The 17,888-nt window shown below is 44.1% G+C and overlaps 1 protein-coding gene and 2 long non-coding RNA genes across 9 annotated transcripts in view; 2 read left to right on the top strand and 1 right to left on the bottom strand.

The window, feature by feature from the left end:
* The window catches only part of LOC120614372 (uncharacterized), a 120,269-nt gene that overhangs the window by 78,301 nt on the left and 24,080 nt on the right, over positions 1-17,888 (top strand). The window lies entirely within an intron of this gene.
* Positions 1-17,888, bottom strand: part of ATP10B (ATPase phospholipid transporting 10B (putative)) — a 135,486-nt gene that overhangs the window by 12,656 nt on the left and 104,942 nt on the right. For all 6 annotated transcript variants that reach the window (XM_039877200.1, XM_039877190.1, XM_039877159.1 and 3 more), the window contains 7 exons: positions 16,019-16,203; positions 14,158-14,479; positions 11,343-11,419; positions 9,962-10,087; positions 5,500-5,700; positions 3,369-3,449; positions 1,983-2,087 (listed from right to left, as the gene is read on the bottom strand). In XM_039877200.1, coding sequence (XP_039733134.1) covers positions 1,983-2,087; positions 3,369-3,449; positions 5,500-5,700; positions 9,962-10,087; positions 11,343-11,419; positions 14,158-14,479; positions 16,019-16,203 — 1,097 coding nt within the window. The remainder of the gene's footprint in view (positions 1-1,982; positions 2,088-3,368; positions 3,450-5,499; positions 5,701-9,961; positions 10,088-11,342; positions 11,420-14,157; positions 14,480-16,018; positions 16,204-17,888) is intronic.
* Positions 14,609-17,888, top strand: part of LOC120614378 (uncharacterized) — a 9,271-nt gene continuing 5,991 nt past the window's right edge. The window contains exon 1 of the long non-coding RNA XR_005655951.1: positions 14,609-16,371. This is a non-coding gene — a long non-coding RNA (uncharacterized LOC120614378). The remainder of the gene's footprint in view (positions 16,372-17,888) is intronic.

The following is a 17,888-nucleotide window of genomic DNA, read 5'->3' on the forward strand; positions in this document are numbered from 1 at the left end:
CTTTAGTGTAAATTAATTACGCATTAAACAGGAACGGAAGAACACACCAACCCCGTCTGGGGCCGTTTTGTCCATTTTTAACACACACGCTTTCCTCACACATGTTGGTTCGTTAGTTGCGGTGTTTATATTCTTGCAACCTCGCACTTCTTTCAGTGCGGGGCTGTAGATGGTAAACCTCAGTGTGTTTATGCGAAAATGTCACTTATTTTGCCCTAGTCTTAAGTGATAGCGTAGCTGTTGGTTATTTCCCTCGGGTCTTTGAAGATAATTGCTCCATTGTTTTCAGGCTTCTGTTGTTCCAAGTAATTTGTTCATAGCTGCTGGTAGATCTTACATTTGTCTGTCTTCTACACAGTACAGTTTCACTATGCTATACCAGGTGCTGTATCCAGATTAATTTTGATTTTTACTTTTAATGATTATCTCCAATATTGCTTCTCTACCATGCTCTCATTTTTCTTCTTTTTGAGCCTTATTTTATTATGAGGGTGCTGGGGCCACTCATTCCAGTTACCATTCCTCTAAATTCTTTTTTCAGATTTGTGTGGCATCCTGGGTGAATTTCCGATCCTACCTTCCAATTTAGTACTTTACTACTTTACTCTTTGCCAAGTGTTCAATCTAGAGTGGCTCCTACAAATTACATTTTTAATTTCAGGGACAACATCTCAGTTTTAAGAGTCCTAAATGTTTTCTTAGCTTGGCTTAGTGCCTTCCTCACAGCTTCTGATAAAACTGCAATTCCAAATGCTTTTTTTCAGCCTGTTTTCTTGATCCCAAACCTCAGACCTACTGTAGTAAATGGGGCTTACCCTACAAGAGCCAGACTCCCCACAGCCATGGTCTAGTTCCTGTGCTGGCTCCCAGAAAGCCTGCAGTTTGAGCCTGGCAAGTGCCTCCCTCTCCACATAGTGTTGCAGCCTCTCCTAGTGGTTCTTGAAACTTATCTAGTACTTAAGCTTGGCTTTTTGGTTTTATCACTTTGTTCTGTAATTGACATGAATCAGAGTGGAGGGGGTTTCGAAGCGGGAACTCTATGATCCGGAAGTTCCCTCGGATGGCTCTTATAGGCCACTGACCGGCATGGCAGGGCCACTGAGAATGTGGGGAATACCCTGAGCCTACTTGAGGCAGTTTTCAGAAAGAGCCATTTAAATTTGGCTAAGGACAAATCTTTCTATCATGTGGTTTCTCACACCATTGAATCTTATTTCCTCATACTATTAGGGTTCAGATTTGCTTTCTATCTTGAACTACTTGGGGAAAGTTTCATAATGTCACTGTACCTATTTCTATATCTGTAAAATGGGAATAAGAAAGCACATACATAAACTGTAAAATCATAACCACAATACGTTAACATCCATCACTTTGCAATATATATGTCAAGTCATGCTGTACATTTGTACATATACAGGGCTATATGTTTTTATATCAATAAAAATGAAACAAACTATTGAACACGAAGGGCTCTGGGAAGTTAAATAATACATTAAGATCATGTAGATAGGTACTGGCATATAATTTAAGCTGTTTTTATAATTAATGGTTAGAAGAACTTAATGAGAAAGTTGGTGTTACCTTTTTAGATATGAAAATGTGATATTTGGGCTTGAGATGTGGTTACATAGAGGCAGTTTTTCTGATCTTTACCTTGAAATGGGGTGCATACCCCCCTAACACAGCATGGCCAGTCTTATATTCTCCTTGTCTCTGAAAACACTCCTGAATTTTCACTAAAATCTATTTTTGCAGTTAATTGTCTCATGGTTTTATGTATGTTAGTTTCATCCTGGCTAAATAGGTGACTTAAGGCCAGGAATTTTATGTTCTACAAGTAACTTTGATCCCTATCCAGGAGGGACACAGGTAAGAAAGAGCTCAGTATGTATTTATCGAGTGAATCATGATAAAACAACTCAGAAATCTGAATGTGGTCAATAAGCAGGAATATAACTTTTAGGGCAAAGGGCACTTACCCAGGTCTTCATTTCCATCGCCTGGTGCAAGAGGATAGTGGCGAGGGAGATGGTGTTGATGGGTGTCCCGAAGGTGAAGACGTCGATATCAGAGTCCTTGTAGGTCTGCAGGGGAAGAACAAACAGGCATCGTCAGACGTGCCTGTGGACTCAAGGACGCGGCGATTATAAAGCATCCCTGAAGGCAAGTGTCAAGGGGAGTGAGTGGGCAGGGAGGAATGGGGAGAAGCTATCCTGCTGCCATCTGTGTGGAAATGATGCACAGGACAGATGAGATGAGGAGTTGACAGGGCTAGATAATTTAGAAACACATTTCACAGGAAGCCACGATGGGTATACAAGAACATTCGAAATGAACGAAGGAATGAATAAATTTACTGAGCACCCACCAGGTACGATGCCAATTGCGAAAGATACTTTTGTGTCCGCTTGCAAGGAGTTTACAGTTTACCTGGCAGGGCAAATGTAGTACAAATTAAGCGGGTAAATGTCATAATGGAGACAAGTCCAAGGTACCCTGGGAGTACAGAAGGGGGGCTACGTCAGCTGAGACTGTAATAAGAGGAGTTGATCTCTCAGAGGGGGAAAACGCAGTCCAGTGAAAGGCCAGAACTGAGGGTACAATGTGGTAAGTCTGTTGAGCACACACGGGAGCAAAAGATTCGGCAGGAAAGACAAGCAAAAGCCTGGCAAGGGAGGGTACTGCAAGGCAGGAAATTCAAACAAAGCACAAATGTCCTCGCCCTCAACCCCCCACATCGCATAGCAGAGGCCGGGCAGACACTACAGTTTGCCTGGTAGCAATTACCCTATATCCTGGTTACCCGTCCCAGAAAAACACATATATCCTTCACTATCTAAATTCTCACTGTTAACTGGGAAACCAGATTTAGATAGGATTGGTAGCTTTGCTATCTGCATTCTTGCTTTTATTTTAAATAATGTAGTATTCCTTATTATCAGAACTTGCTGCCTTTACCTTGGAAGCACAAATATAAATCGCGGGTTATAAATTCGAATACCTTCAGTACTCAAGTAGGAAACAGTGAGTGAAGAAGGCTGGGAATAAGACAAGAGGGAGTGGTGGGGGCTATGGCAAACTGGAGAATATGGGCTCTATCTAAAGAGTCTGTGAGTCAACTCTGGATTTCTGCCATGAGGGAAAAGCGATCCAGTGTAATGATTGCTTTCAAGTTTTCAAAAGCTGGCAGAAAGTAAAATGGATAAAGAGTTCTTTTTAGATATCTTGGGTTGGATGTAGTTCACAGGGCCCCTGTTTGGAGCCTCTAAAGTGTCCGGAAAGTCACTATTAGACTAGGATTTCATATAAACAGGACCAATTCTACCTTGTGATTTGTATGGTTAGAATGGAACTATATGACTTACCAGGTAAGGGATAAAGAAACAGATGAGGCTCTGGTAGAACGCATCCACTATGGAAATCCAGAAAGTCAACGGGTTATAACACTGCAGGAAAGAATGCACCAACAGTTACTACCACCAGAATCAAGAATTAACACTGTTCTTTGCAAGCAACTTTATGTGTTGTTGGGGCAGACAACATGGCACCCACAGTGCCTTTTATCTTAGAGGCCATAGAGTGGAGTGATTAAGAGCATAGACCTGGGGGTGACAGACCTCGGTTCAGGTCCCAGCTCTTTCACTAACTGTGTGAACCTGTGAAAGTCACTAAACTGCTTTGAGAATTGGTTCTTCTTCCATAAAAAGTGAGTAAAAACAACACCAACAATTTCCTCAGGTTTCAAGAAGTCTAAATGTGATTATGTTTCGTACCTTATAAGCATACGTTATTAATTGTGATCTAAACTTGTTATCAAAATTAAAAATGGAATAAATACTTAAATGTTAGACCTGAAACCCTAAAACTCCTATAAGAAAACATAGGCAGTAAACTCTCTGACATCGCTCTTAGCAATATCTTTTTGGATATATCTGCTCCGAGCATGGGAAACAAAAAAAAAAATAAATAAATGGGACATCATACTAAAAGGTTTCGCACCATGGAGGAAACCATCAATAAAACGAAAGACAACCTACTGAATGGGAGAAGATATTTGCAATGATACATCCAATAAGGGGTTAACATTAAAAATTTATAGACACCTAGGTTGCTTTCATATCTTAGCTATGAACGCACATAACTTAATACTAAAAAAAAACCCAACAATCTGGTTCAGAAATGGGCAGAAGACCTGATTAGACATTTCTCTCAAGAGGACATAGAGAAGGCCAACAGACATATGAAAAGAAGCTCAAGGTCACTAATCCTAAGGGAAATGCCAATTAAAACCACAATGAGCTAGCATCTCACACGTGTCAGAATGGTTATCATCAATAAACCAACAAATAAGTGTTGACAAGGATGTAGAGAAAAGGGAACCACTGTACACTGTTGGTGGGAATGTAACTGGTGCAGCTGCTATGGAAAACAATATGGAGTTTCCTCAAAAAACAGAACTACCATATGACTCAGCAATTCTACTCTTGAGTATATATCTAAAGAAATCCAAAACACAAATCCAAAAAGACCTACGTACCCCTATGTCATTGCAACACTGTTTACAATAGCTAAGATATGAAAGCAACCTAGGTGTCTATTAATAGGCAAATGGATTAGGAAGGTGGTACACATAAACAATGGAATATTAGCCATAAAAAATGAAATGTTGCCGTTTGAGACAATATGGATGAACCTAAAGGGTATTATGCTAACTGAAATGAGTCAGAGACATACTGTATGAACTCACTTATATGTGAAATCTGACAATAAAAACCAAAATAAATGAATAAACAAAACGGACCCCTAGATACAGAGAACGAGCTCATGGTTGTCAAGGGTGGGGGAGTGTGAGAGCATGGGAATAAAAATTAAAAACACCTTTTAATAATAAAAAAAAAAACTTGGTAATATTAGAGATTCTAAGGTGTCTAAATGGCTCTTGAAAGGATCTCATAGACCAGGATCACAAGTTGCTAAGAGCTCAATGGCTTTGGAGACAAACCTTCTCATTCTGTGCTTTTCCCTAGGAGAAGTGAAACTACGGTTTATGCTTTTGCTACATTAGCTGCTTTTAATGTTAGATACTCAAGGACATTATCCAGCCAGCACACCCATGGGAAAGGGACAATCAGAAGGGCCCAGGATGTGCATGTGCCATCACCACGTCTCCCTTGCCTGAAGTCCTGGGGGTTGCTCTGTTCTCCCATCTGGGTACAGCCAGGGCAGTCCCCACATTAATGGGCGATCTAACTAAGAAATCACTAGAAAGAAAAATACTCACTGGTCATCACCCTCAAGAGCAAACAAGAAACAGGCCATGAATGGGGAGCAAAGTTACTCGTCACGTGGGAGGTAAGTGGTGGAATGGTGCCTGGAACACTGGGCTTCTGACCCCAACACAGCACTCTTTCTCTGACGTCTCTGGGGTGGGGTTGGGGGGCAGGGAGGTCAGAGAGAAGCCCGGGCCATCTCCCTCTGCCCGCTCGAGCCCCTTACCTCAGAGTTCTGGCCGCTCTTGTACAGCTCAGGCAATGCCAGGAGTGTTTCCGCAGAGATGTCCTTGTCAAGGACTCCAAAGACGAGAGGAGGCAAGGAAGTGAAGAAGAGATTGAAGAATATCATCTGCCAGTAATCGATCATGGTGGAGCCCGAGAAGCCGCAGAAGAACTGGTACCAGAAGAGCAGGTTGACGTAGCACTGTAGGCAGAGAGTGTGGCCTTGTGAGCGAGGACCTGTGGGTAGCTGGTCATCAACTGCTGCTTAAAGCCTCTGATAAGGCATGACACTGACTTGGAGCTTCAGTTTCCTCAGTTGTGACGTGTGAGCAAGGCCTGCAGATAACATGAATCCTGATGCCGTCCCTACTGACTGGTAGGTACTACAGCTGACACACTTCAGGACCCTGTGACAGTCAGGGCACCATGATGGCTACGAGCACAGCTCTCAGAGGCAGAGAGGACTGGATTTGAATCCCTAGTTGTGTCACTTACTAGCTGTGTGACCTTGGGCAAATTGCTTAACCTTTCTGAACATCACCTTGCCATCTTTCCGATGGGAAGAGTACTGCCCAGACCATGGCAGCAGCAATTAGCAGTGTAGGAAGAGGAAGGGTGATAAAAGACTGGACCAGGGTCAGGGAGCCTGGTGGGAAGATGACTTCACAGAAGGTTTATCTCACCGTACTTCTCTGATGGTCATGAAACTCAGAACATTTTCTTATCCACCCTCCTGTTGCTTTAGGCTTTCTAAAGTGCTTTCGCACTTAAGAGCTGCCCTTCCCCCCTACCCCACCGAGGGGCTGGGTCCCTGTTATTGTCTACCATATTGCTATGTGGCTGGGTGACTTGACTGAGGTCACGTAAGCAGCTGGTCTTGGAGCTAGGCCTAGATCTTCTCCACTCTTTGTGGCTGAGGCAGGTTTGTGTTCAAGCTAGAATTCTCATTCTCTAACTGCTGGGCCAGCGTTATTTTGAAGAGGCTCTGTATTATTAATACTACTACTACTATTACTACTATTACTAATAAAAACATGTTAATATTATTACTATTAGTAATGCCAATAATTATTATTTGAGCGTCTATTCGTGCCAGGTATGTGATATTATAGTATATTAGTATATAGTATACAGTATGGGCAACATACATAATTTGTCCCAACCTTGTAAGATTAATACTATATTAATATACCTTGATGATAATGTTACTAACTTTATTCCAGATGAGGAATCTGAGCCTCTAAGATGCTCAGTTACTCCTTGCCCAAGTTCAGAGCTTGAAAGTGGTATAATCAGCACCTGAGTTTTCAAAACTTTTTCTCTTTGACCCCTCTCAAGCCTTCTCAGTCTCAACCTTGGAATAACATCGCAATCACGATGCTGACTGAGCTTCTTCCAGCCAAAGAGCTCCATCCTTTGGCTTTTCTGCCCAGATGGCTAGGGGGAAATTTCCTGGCTCTGAAGGAGATCTGTCCCCACCCCACACGGCTGTTAGCACCTGCTATCATCATTTCATCATTGCCATCATCTAGTTTAATCTGAACACATGAAGCATTTACTATATACAGGGCGCTGTTCTAAGCACCTCACACATATTAACTCATATATGCACATAATAACCCTGTGAGTTAGGCAGTGTCTCCATGTTACAGATGAAGAGACTGAGACACAAAGAGCTTAAATTAATTGCTTAAGGACATATTGCTATTAAGTGGCAGAGTGGGGCTGGGATTTGAGCCCAGCCTGGCTCGAGCACATGCTCTGAGCCCCCATAGATAAGTACTGCACTTTCTCTCATGGTTACACATGTATGCAAAGTTCTTAGCACGTGGTTGGTACATAGTAGGTTCTCTGTAAATGGTGGTGGATGTTACTGTTGGTAACTTGGTACCAAGCAGTACTGAGTACCAAGGAAATAGTACAGAAATCTGGGGTGGCGTGGAGAGCTCTGGGAAGTGGGTGTCACAGAGCGAGCTTTAAGCTCCTTGCCCTACACCACACACACCATCAATACTGAAGGGCTCCAACTCAGCCCTGGTCAGAGCAATAAAACACTATGAGCTTCGATATCTTTGACTCAGGTTCCCATAGAGATGTCCTTACTGAATTATAATTTAATGTTTTTATTCAGGGTTGTTAGAAAAAAATGGCTACTCTATGGAAGTTAATTTTCATTTCCTACAAAAATGCCATGGAAAACAAGTTCCTGAAGGTTTCTGTGTGACCTTTTTCTAAGAGTTTGCTTGACAAATTGATCTTTGAATTTAGATTTAAGGAAGCGTTTTTTTTTTTCCCCCAGAGAACTGCTCTGCTTGTTTGAAGCAGACATTTAATACTTAACATCTTATCCCCAGGTCCTGGTGCAATTAACTTTCCTCTCTATGGTTCCCGATCCACGGCCTTCTATTTCCTCTCTAGCTTCCCCATTGCCTTGGTGTTTTCACTGTGAGTCACTTCGTTGTTCTAGCCCCGTAACACTCATGCCGGAGTTTTGACATTAAAGAGCATCTTCGTCCTCCGAGACCCAGCTAGGACCTTGCCGACTGCCCCTTCCTCTGCCCGGCTGGAGTCTGGGCACCTTGTAGGGAGAGCACTGGACCTGGTCTGGTGATGGCAGCGCTGAGACTGGGCACCTGCTTCTCCTCCCAAGAAGCTCCAGTGCAGTAATTAATTCATTGTGCACGTTTCAGAGCAGGCAGAGTTTTAATCCTCTCCGAAATTGGTTTCGGATGTGGAAGTCATAGTTCTCCACCCTCTAATTGCAATGGGGAGATAACGCAGCGTCAGGATCGCAGTTCCAAGCACAGCATCGGGCTGGAAATAAATATCATTTGAGCTCCGAGAGCATGGCTGGCTGGAACGTTTCCTTTTCTATTTCAAAAATTTAATGCAGAAAGGAGGCTGTGCTTATTCAAAAGAACGATTCCTTTGGAAGCCAAAAAAAAAAAAAATTGAATGGAGGCATTTTTAATTCTAAGTAAACAGTCTCATGCTCAGAGTGAGTTTCAAGTCAAATTGAGTGAGTTTGCATAGGCTTCCTGAAATATTACCGCCAATTTTTGGCCATGCTGATTATACATATGTTTGTGTGTACACACGTACGTGTACACACACACACACACACACACATTAAATGCTGTGTAAAAATGCTCACTCCTGAGAGTGAACTCCCCCAGCAGGACAGAGAATGGAGCAAGAGGGAAAAAAATAAAATTTTGTTCTGCTATGTGGCTAATGTGTTTTTCTTCTATCACCCTGGTCTTAATCTTTCCTCTTTCTTTATGCAAATAGGAATGGGTTCTATTTGGAGATCTGGAGAATTATTCAAAGGTCCTTGAACTAGATAATGACAAACTCAGGCCCTTGTTGCCTTAGTTCAGCACTCTGACTTCTCCCTCCAGCCGCTACGAGGGGCTTTCAACCAAGAGCCTTTGACAGCTTTCATGCCTCAGCCGGTGTGTGCCTGATCCGCACCCTCAGCAACCAGACAGAAATGAACATATGTTTCAGGAGAAACAGTCATATCTTCCCATGATCGTTTGTATAGTGCTACATGCATTCCAGAGCTCCAACACTAAAGCCACCGGATAATACTTGTAGGGACAGAGTCACAGTCTCCTCATATTACTGACAAAACCGAGGCTCAGAGAGGCGAGCCGCTCTTCCCGGTTCACATGGCATCCTGGAGGCAGGCAAGACTGAAACCCAGATGATCTCGCTCTAAACATTTTTGTTTCGATATTCAGTGTCCTGACGCCTGTGAACTCCCTGCTGGGAAGTGACATGGAGGGTCTCAGGTGGAAACCAAGGACTCTGTCTTAAATCCTTACTTTCCCAAGGGGTGGGGTATGGCTCTTGCATTTAGGTGGCTCTGTCTGGGGAGGAAAGCTAAGAGAAATGTCACACTAGTTCTTCAAATCCTTCTCTGCAGTCAGAAAATAAATCTCGTTTATGGAGCCCCTCTAAGTAACAGCAGCAGCAACAGTGATGGCTATCTATGGGGTAATTACATGCCAATCACTTTATATAATGAGCTTTCATTTACTGATCATAGCAAATACACGAGAAAGGTACCATCACCAGCCCCATTTTACAGAAGGCAAAACTTAATGGCCCTACCCCTTACTAGACACGGAGCCTAGACCCGAACCAAATGTGTGTGACTCCAGAGTCCATGTCTGTAACTACTCATGCTCCTCCTTATGTGCCAAGTACTTTGCATACATTACCAGTCCTCACAGTAATTGCACAAAATAGGTAGCATTAGCCCCATTTTATCAAAGAAGAAATTGAGGCCCAGAGGAGTGCATTGTCACAGTTCGCGAGGGGCAGTATCGGGCTTCCAACTGCAGGTCAGCACAACGCATTGTCATGCTGAGACCCTTTGTCCACCACTGTGGAAAGAGCTGGTTCCCGGCAAAGACTCCCAGGGCCCAGGTGGGAGGTCACCGTGGGCTACTCACCACGTTCTTGTAGAAGTAATACACCACCATCCGGGCCAGCCGCGAGTAGCACCAGTGGCCGTGCACGAGCAGCAGTTTCTTGAGGTGGCTGAAGCGGGAGATGGCAAAGTCGCTGGACATGACGGCCTGAGAGGGCGAACAGAGACCTCGGCTTCAGTCCCCGCTACCAGTACCAGTACCAGTGTGTCAGGGGCTCCCTCAAGGGCGATCTGCACATGAGCGGGTCTGAAAGACCCTCTGCCATTACTCGGTGCCCTCGGGGGAGCTCCTTGGACTCTGACTTCCCATCCTCTCCTCTGGAAAATCTAAACCTCACGAGACTCCAATAAGGGCAGGCCAGGAGGGGACAGGGGTCTAGTTTGGCCCATTTCCTTTCATTTATCCAACAGGCATTTATTGTGGCCCAGTCTGTCGGGCCCCCTGCTAAGGAACGGGAGGGCAGGGCCTTCCGTGCAGGTAGTCCTCAAGCCTCGGCCCGTGCCCGGCCGCTTCCTGAGCAGGCCATTCGCTCCACTCTCAGACGAAATGTGTCTTCTGCCCTTGGGATTACTCAGAACAAGACCCAGTTCCTAGCACCCTTTTAAGAGTATGAGGTTTGGACAAGCCTGGTTATAAATCCTGGCATGTATTTTGGTCAGGCTGTTTAACCTCTCTCAGCCTCAGTTTCCTCATCTGAAAAAAAAAAATGGAATAATCATTCCTAACGCACAGGGTTGTGGTGATTGTTAAAATTGGGATAATACCTGTAAAGTGCCTAGTAGAGTACTGGCATAAGCCAGACACTCAAAAGGTAAATGTTCTTTCAGCCAACAAATTTAGGCAGTGACTAAGGTCTGCACTGGTGGTGGGAATAGTTATAAATGGTTCAAAACCACAGCTGGAGGCCTGTTTTAATAGGAAGCATTAGCAGCTAATTAGTATGCTTCTTCCAAGCCAGATTTTGACTAAATCCTTTACACTATTAAAGAGTACCAAGTAATTTATAGCAGTCTAACCGTCAGGACTAACGTGGCAACTGAAAAATGTCGTCAGATGTTCTCGTACCTGCCACTGTTCGTGGAGGGAGTTGCGACTTTGGCTGTGGGTGAGGTTCTCGGGAGGAAAGCGTGGGGTAGCCTTCCCTGAATGGCTTTAGAACACAGGCATCACCAGCTGTCTGTGAAAAGCCAAGAGCCCTTTGACCTCCCTGTGTTCTGCAGGACTGGGCAGTAGGGAGGTGGTGATGGAGGTTATGTACAGGCATGGAAGCCCCTGACGTTCAGATGATAATTCTGCAGAGTTCTCAGGGAGAAGTTCCCCCAACACTTCGAGGAACGCCTTAACTCTCCGATAAGGATCAAGGAGAGTAAGGAGGAAGCAAGGACAACTGAGGGGACAGTACCTGCATGCCCTCCTGTCCCGATATTCCTATCCCAACATCAGCAGCTTGAATCATGCTTACGTCATTTGCTCCGTCACCTGAAAGAAGAGAGGCCATGAGGCATTTTTATCCCTGATCCAGCTGCTGTGGGACACTGAGAAGGGTTTTGTACCAGTGGTTCTAAAGTGTCCCATTTGTACCTAATTGAATCCTTTTAATAGTGCTCTGAATAGTCCTACAGGAAAAGTCAACTCCTACAGTATTTGGCTTGAGAGATGTTTTTTCTTCTTTGGACAAGAAGACCTAATTTTTCTTGATCATTCAATAGATATTTATTGGGTCCTTTTTCTAGGCAGAATGTTAGGTATTGGGAATGCAATGGTAAGTGTGACTTGAGCAGTGGTTTACAATTTACACAAAAAGCCTTCACAAATGTAACAGTGGACTTTACCGAGGAGCAAATGGAGAATCCGAGCAACCTGGGAACTCACTAAGAGTATTCTACCCAGTGAAGGAACCCGGGAAAATGGGAACGGAGATCTTTGATTCCAAGGCTGGTGTACCTTCCCCAGCTCAGTATACCATAAAATACTAACCATGTCAAAACAACTGGGATGTTTGGACAGCTACATCATCAGAAATTGTCAGTGGTGTCCAGGGACAGGGACGACATTCAGTTTTGTTTCTGAATATAGAAAAAAGGGTTGACTAATATTTTGGTAGAAGCACATTTAGTCACACTGAGTTCCTGTTCAATGAACTAATTCAGGAAATAGAAGGTTAAGGCCAGCACTGTCAAACAGGTTTTTCTGTAATGACAAAAATGTCCTATGTCTTTACTGTCCAATATGGAAACCACTAGCCACATGTGACTATCGAAATGTGGCTGGTGAAATTCTATTTATTTTTGATTTTAAACTTAAATAAATAGCTGCAGAGAGCCAGATGGCAACTGTTTTGGACAGCACAGCTCTATACCACAAGGCCTTTCCCAGAAGCCTGGCTCTTCCTAATGCTTTTCTTTCAGACTAGAATTCGGCAAATTTTTCCGTAAAGGGCCAAATAGTAAATATGTTAGGCTTTGTGGGCCAAGAAGAAAAATTGAACAACTGTCATAACATTTAGAAAATTAAAAATAATCCTTAGCGTCCCTATAAAAACACAGTGGGCTGGATTCAGCCTGTGGTCTGTGGTTTATTGACTGTATTGTCTTTATCTCCTGACCTCACCTCTTTTTCCAGAAAATTCTCATAATAATATGTAGTTGAATTTATATTAGACATCACAAAATGTGGAATTGGGGTAGTCTCTTACTCTCATTATTTGGCAACGAAATTTATCGATTTTTAAAAATTTGGTTATTATAAGTAGCCATTATTCTTATTATAATTTTTTTCTTGAGAGGAGAGCAATGTATAACTTTATAATCTTCCCCACGGCAGAACAAACTCACCCTTTAACCTGTTAGCAAACCAGTGAGAATAGATGTGTATGATCATGCTATTTCCTGCCTTGTTGGTATGGGAGTGAAGACCATCCCTTACCCCAGGGAATCAAGCCTGGGCTGTTGCATTGTGTGTCTAAAGTTTTGAAGAGGACAATTCAGGGGAATAAAATCAGAATGCAGCTGCTAACACTCTGCTCCCTGTATTCTTTCTGCCCACTCCTATTTTCTTTTTTTTAACTGCTTTTACACAAAGACCAGGAGAAGAAAACAATGTATAGTAGGCCTCTAATTTGGAATTCCAGGAAAGAAAATCTCTTCCCATGTCTGTATAGGAGGAAGAGAACCTGGAACCATCTGTAAGAATGTTCCCAAATGAATTCACTGTTTACTGTGTTCCTGGTATGTGCTGGGCATGGGATGAAATGATGAATAAGTCTGTCCCGCTACACAAACAACTCATGGTCTCCTGAGCAGGCCACTGTAGAAAGCATAACAGTATTTTGGAGCTATGAGGGCTGTGTACTACAGGAGCTCCCAGAGACAAGGAAGGTTAGGTAGGATCAGAGGAGGGTTTTAAAGAGGAAAGAGCTTATGCAAAGGCTTGGAAGTGAAAGAGAGAGAGAGGACAGGCTCATGGAGAATGGGAAGCGGTTTCGTTTGGTTGGAACACGGAGTGCTGAGTGTTGGGGAGAGGAAGATGGCTGGGCGGGGCGGGGGTAATGGAAATCAGATCACGAAGATTCTTGTGAACCGGGACTGGTTTTCCTGGGAGATTTGAAGTAAGTACAGTGTTCATTTCTCTGCCTCAACCACAATTAAAGTTTAGTGTCGTATGAGGAATTCTTCATCGACCGACAAGCCAGCAGTTAGCTGAGTGTACGCTTTGTGCTGGGCTTTGTATTTAGTAATGGACGTACAAAATTAAATATGGGACAGGCCCAGCTTTTAAAATCTCCCCACCAGCCCTCAATACTCAGCAGAATATCAAAGCCACAAATACCTGAGCTACATAGTATTATTGTGCCATGTGTCAAGTATTGAAGGGGAAACGGTCTACACTCCAGAACTGAGTTGGCCTGAGTGTATATTATTGAGCTGCACGGATGTTCTGAATTAGAGGTCCCTCTTGGCTTTGCCCTCCATCCAAGCCTGATATTTCCTTAGCTCACCTGCTGATCCCGGAAACTGATTTGCTCTCCCACTCTGCTCAGCCTCTGCTTTATCTCCTGACTGCCACAACCTGATTGTCACTTTGAAGTCTTTCCCTCTGTGATGATGACCCTCAGCCTAAGCATCTTGACTTCGATGCCCAAATCTCCACCTCCCGTCCAGGCCTCTTTTCAGACTGGCCTTGCCAAACTGCCACCCACATCTCAGCATGATGGGTACCTATGGCGAGGGTCATGACGCTCAACTTGTCTCGCACCAGCTTGACTATCATGCTCTTCTGGAGCGGGGTGGAGCGGCAGCACAGGACAGACCGGCAGTATTGAGTTAACTCCAGAAATTTCTCCTCCAGCTTTCCCTGGAGAATGGCATTCAGAGTCTTCCCATCGATGACCAATCCAACTTCTGGAACTGCAGCTCTTGAGGCATAGGGAGGTTTCTCAGAAGGCGGGCCGAACCCAAAGAACTTGTGGTCTGGCTCCCGTGGGCCATAAAATTGCTTTACCTCTTCCAGTGCGCAGTTGAGGATGGATGCGCAGGTTTCCTGTAACGAGGCAGAATAATAAATTTGGTATTAGTGAGCAGCATTGGAAACATAGGTTGAAAATCTCACTTTACCCTTTAGTAAAATAGTTACAAGACTCTTACTTAACAAGGTTACTTAACAAGGAATTATCCTCCAGTTTTCACATCTCTCTGCAATATTTCAAACGGCATCAAGGCAATATTAATTTGGAGTCAAATTAATGGCCAAAATAGAAGAGATTGCTTGGGAATGGGAGCGGAAATAGCTCAGCAAGATGAGGACCGATACGGGATGGCATAAGATAATAATACTAACCCGATAGGGAAAAATGGCAACATGTCATGCTGGGGCAATGCTCTCTACAGCATTTTAGTTCTCTCTGCTCCTCAGAGCATCGCTGTGTGGCGGGTGGAGGGCAGGTGGTACTGGCTTTAGTTTAGAGATGAGGAAATTGACACAGTGAAACTTTAGGAACTTGCCCAAGGTCATCCGACTTAGTAGTGGAGGCAGATCATTCCTATTTAAACTGTGCCTTCTTAATTGAAAAAAGTACATTAACTATGTGTTTATCTGTTGCTATGAATGTGTTTGTCATCATAGTGGTTAAAACTGACTATGGATGTGAAAGTCTTTTTGGTTGAAAGAAACATTTTTTTCTGATGTTTACCTCGAAACAGTGAAAACGTAATTTCCTCTTATCAGTTCTCCATTACTTTTGATTATATCAAATATAAAGTCAGATTTGGGTTTTAAATATCTCCTTAATACTCTTTACCTTCTGTAAACGGCACTTTTGTTCAACTGCATTATCAGGTTTGATGGCATGTTTCGCTCACATGGTCTTTACTTAGCATTGCTCTTTAATCCATGGCACAGGATGATGATTTTTCATTTACTGTTGTGCCAAAAGTTTCTTCTAAAGATAAATTTTAAAATGTTCGAAGTGAGTCAATTTAAATGAAATCATGAAATAAAAAAATAGTACAAGTAGTATGTAGATTTTGGCCAAAATCTTGAAGATTGCTCTGAAGTGACAGGTTTGGGGACCATTGATCTAGAAGCTTCTGAGAATGTTTAGAATAATTTCAGTTTAATTGGCGTGTTTTCAATGGATGAATTAATCCAAAGTATAATAAATGAACAGTTGAGGTTCTGTGAGCAAACAGGATGGTATCATGAAGATGGCATGGGCCTGCAGGGGACCGCATTCCCGTTAGTCTTTTAGAAACTACCAGGGTGACCCTGGACAGGTGATTAGCCTCAGTGATCTTGTTCCCTCATCTGTGGAACAGGGAGACTAGCCTAGGCCAAGGATAGAATTCGGGAGAGGCAAAATTTTCTAATATATACTGCTAGACATAATATAAATACACTGGTCAACCATGTGTGGGGATGAGGTAGAGAATACTGGGCTGGATGACTTCCGGTACGCTCTGAGCTCTTAAGATTTTGGGGTGGGGCACTTCCCCGTGTACCCAAATCCTGCCCATAAGCCTGTCTCCTCTTGGCCTAGGGGCTGCTCTGCACTTGGTCTTCTGGGCCCTTCGTTGGCCTCACCTGACTTTCTGTGTTAATGGAATAGACAGTGTTGGTCTGATCCAGCAGTCTGCAGGAATAGGCAATGTTGACTGCTGTCTCCTGCTTATCTCCAGTCAACACCCAGAGCTGGATCCCAGCTTCCCGCAGAGCAGCGACTGTGTCTGGAACTCCTTCCTGTAGCCGGTCTTCGATTCCAGTGGCTCCTGGAATGATCAGAGACACCAGAGATCACGTTCAGCCCAAAGCCCTATCAAGCCAGGCAATAATTATTAAGCATCTTGCACGTTGTAGGCTGTGCTAAGCACCCGGGACACAACAGTGAGATAGAGCTGGTCCTACCCTCTTGGAGCTCTAAGGCCTGTTGAATAAGCGTATATAACTGAGCTATATGAGGAGAGCAGAGGTGCCATGTGAGCACATATCGGGAGGCCCAAACTTCATGTGGAAGGTCAGGGAAGACCTTGCTGAGGAAGTGCCGTTTAAGCCTAGACTTGGAAGATAAAACCAAGAGGTGGAGAAGGAAGAGAATTAATTACAGGCAGAGGGATCAGCACGTGTAAAGACTGAGGGGTCAGAGTAAGAGAGGACACAGAAAGGGAGGCAGAGTCCGGGGCGGCAGATGAAGCCTGGAAGGGAGGTGAGGTGCTGATCATGCAGAGCCTGGGGAGGGCGGTAAGGGACTGGGAATTATCTGGTAGCCAGGAAGGCTGTTAAAGGGACTTGAGTTGGAAGAGCGACGGGATCGGTTTTGAGTTTTAAGAAGATTATTCTAGAGAATGGATTGGAGTTTGGAGGAAGCAGGGTGAATTCAGGACCAAAAGTTGGAGGCTGAGCAGGAGAGCTGACGTTGGAGAGGCAGTGGGAGTGGAGAGAAGGGGAGAGACTGACATCTTTGCAACTACTCACAGCAGAATTAATAGAGACTCAGGGTTTCGAAAATGTTCTTGGAGAGAATTAAACACTCAGCTTCCATAATTTTTGAATCCTCTCAAGCTTTGCACCAGCCCCGATGAATAGATACCCAAATATCATATAGCTGCTGGGTGATTAAGCAAAAATAAACCAGCCTTTAAATTGAGATTCATTTCAGACCACAGATGAATGGCTACCCATTTCACTCTGGGCAGGAGCAAGGCATTTCATTTCTTTTAATAATTCCAAGTGACAATAGGTTGGCAAAGCAGCTATGCTGGATGCATAGCGAAAAGATCATTTTACATCGTGGGACTGAGCGTGAGTGCAAGGCCGCTTCGAACCGGCATGGCAGTTTCTTGGTGGTAAGATGAAATCTCTTCCCAGCCCCAGTCCTCTCCTCCCCAAGCCTCCCTGAGGAAAGGAAGCCACCTGCTATCCCGCACTGTCGTGTGTGTGAGGGACAAACGTGAGGGTGAGCAACCTCAGGAAGGGCAATCGCTTGAGCCTCATCTTTCCCTCCAAGCGTTAGCCTGGAAGGTGAGACACTGAAGCTAATTTATATTATAGGGAGGCAGAGTGAAGGGAAGAGGAGGAAAAACACATTTATTTGTGTGAAAGAGAAAATGAAACAGGAAGGCTGTGAAAACCTTTCCCGGCCAAGGAAGCTGACAGGTCCTGACAAGTATCTTCACTTTCTTGCAGGACCAGCTGAGCAGCACTTCTTACCGAGACCAGAGTGCTCCTCAAAACAAAATAAACCTCAGGGGGGCAAGTGGGGGATCATTGCGCTAATGGGATGACATTACTGTGGCCTGGTGTGGCAAGTAAACAGAGCTGTCTGGCCTAGCTATCCTCTGGTTCCTGTTAAAATGAGTTCTGGTGGCCAGCTTTCAAGGGGGCCTCCTGAGGCAGCAGGCAAGGGCCCCTGCAGTCAAAACAGGAAACAGAAGCTGCAGGATGTGGGAGGAAAGCT

This window comes from Pteropus medius, unplaced genomic scaffold (genome assembly GCF_902729225.1).
Source record: "Pteropus medius unplaced genomic scaffold, Ma_sr-lr_union100, whole genome shotgun sequence".
Lineage (NCBI taxonomy): Eukaryota > Metazoa > Chordata > Mammalia > Chiroptera > Pteropodidae > Pteropus > Pteropus medius.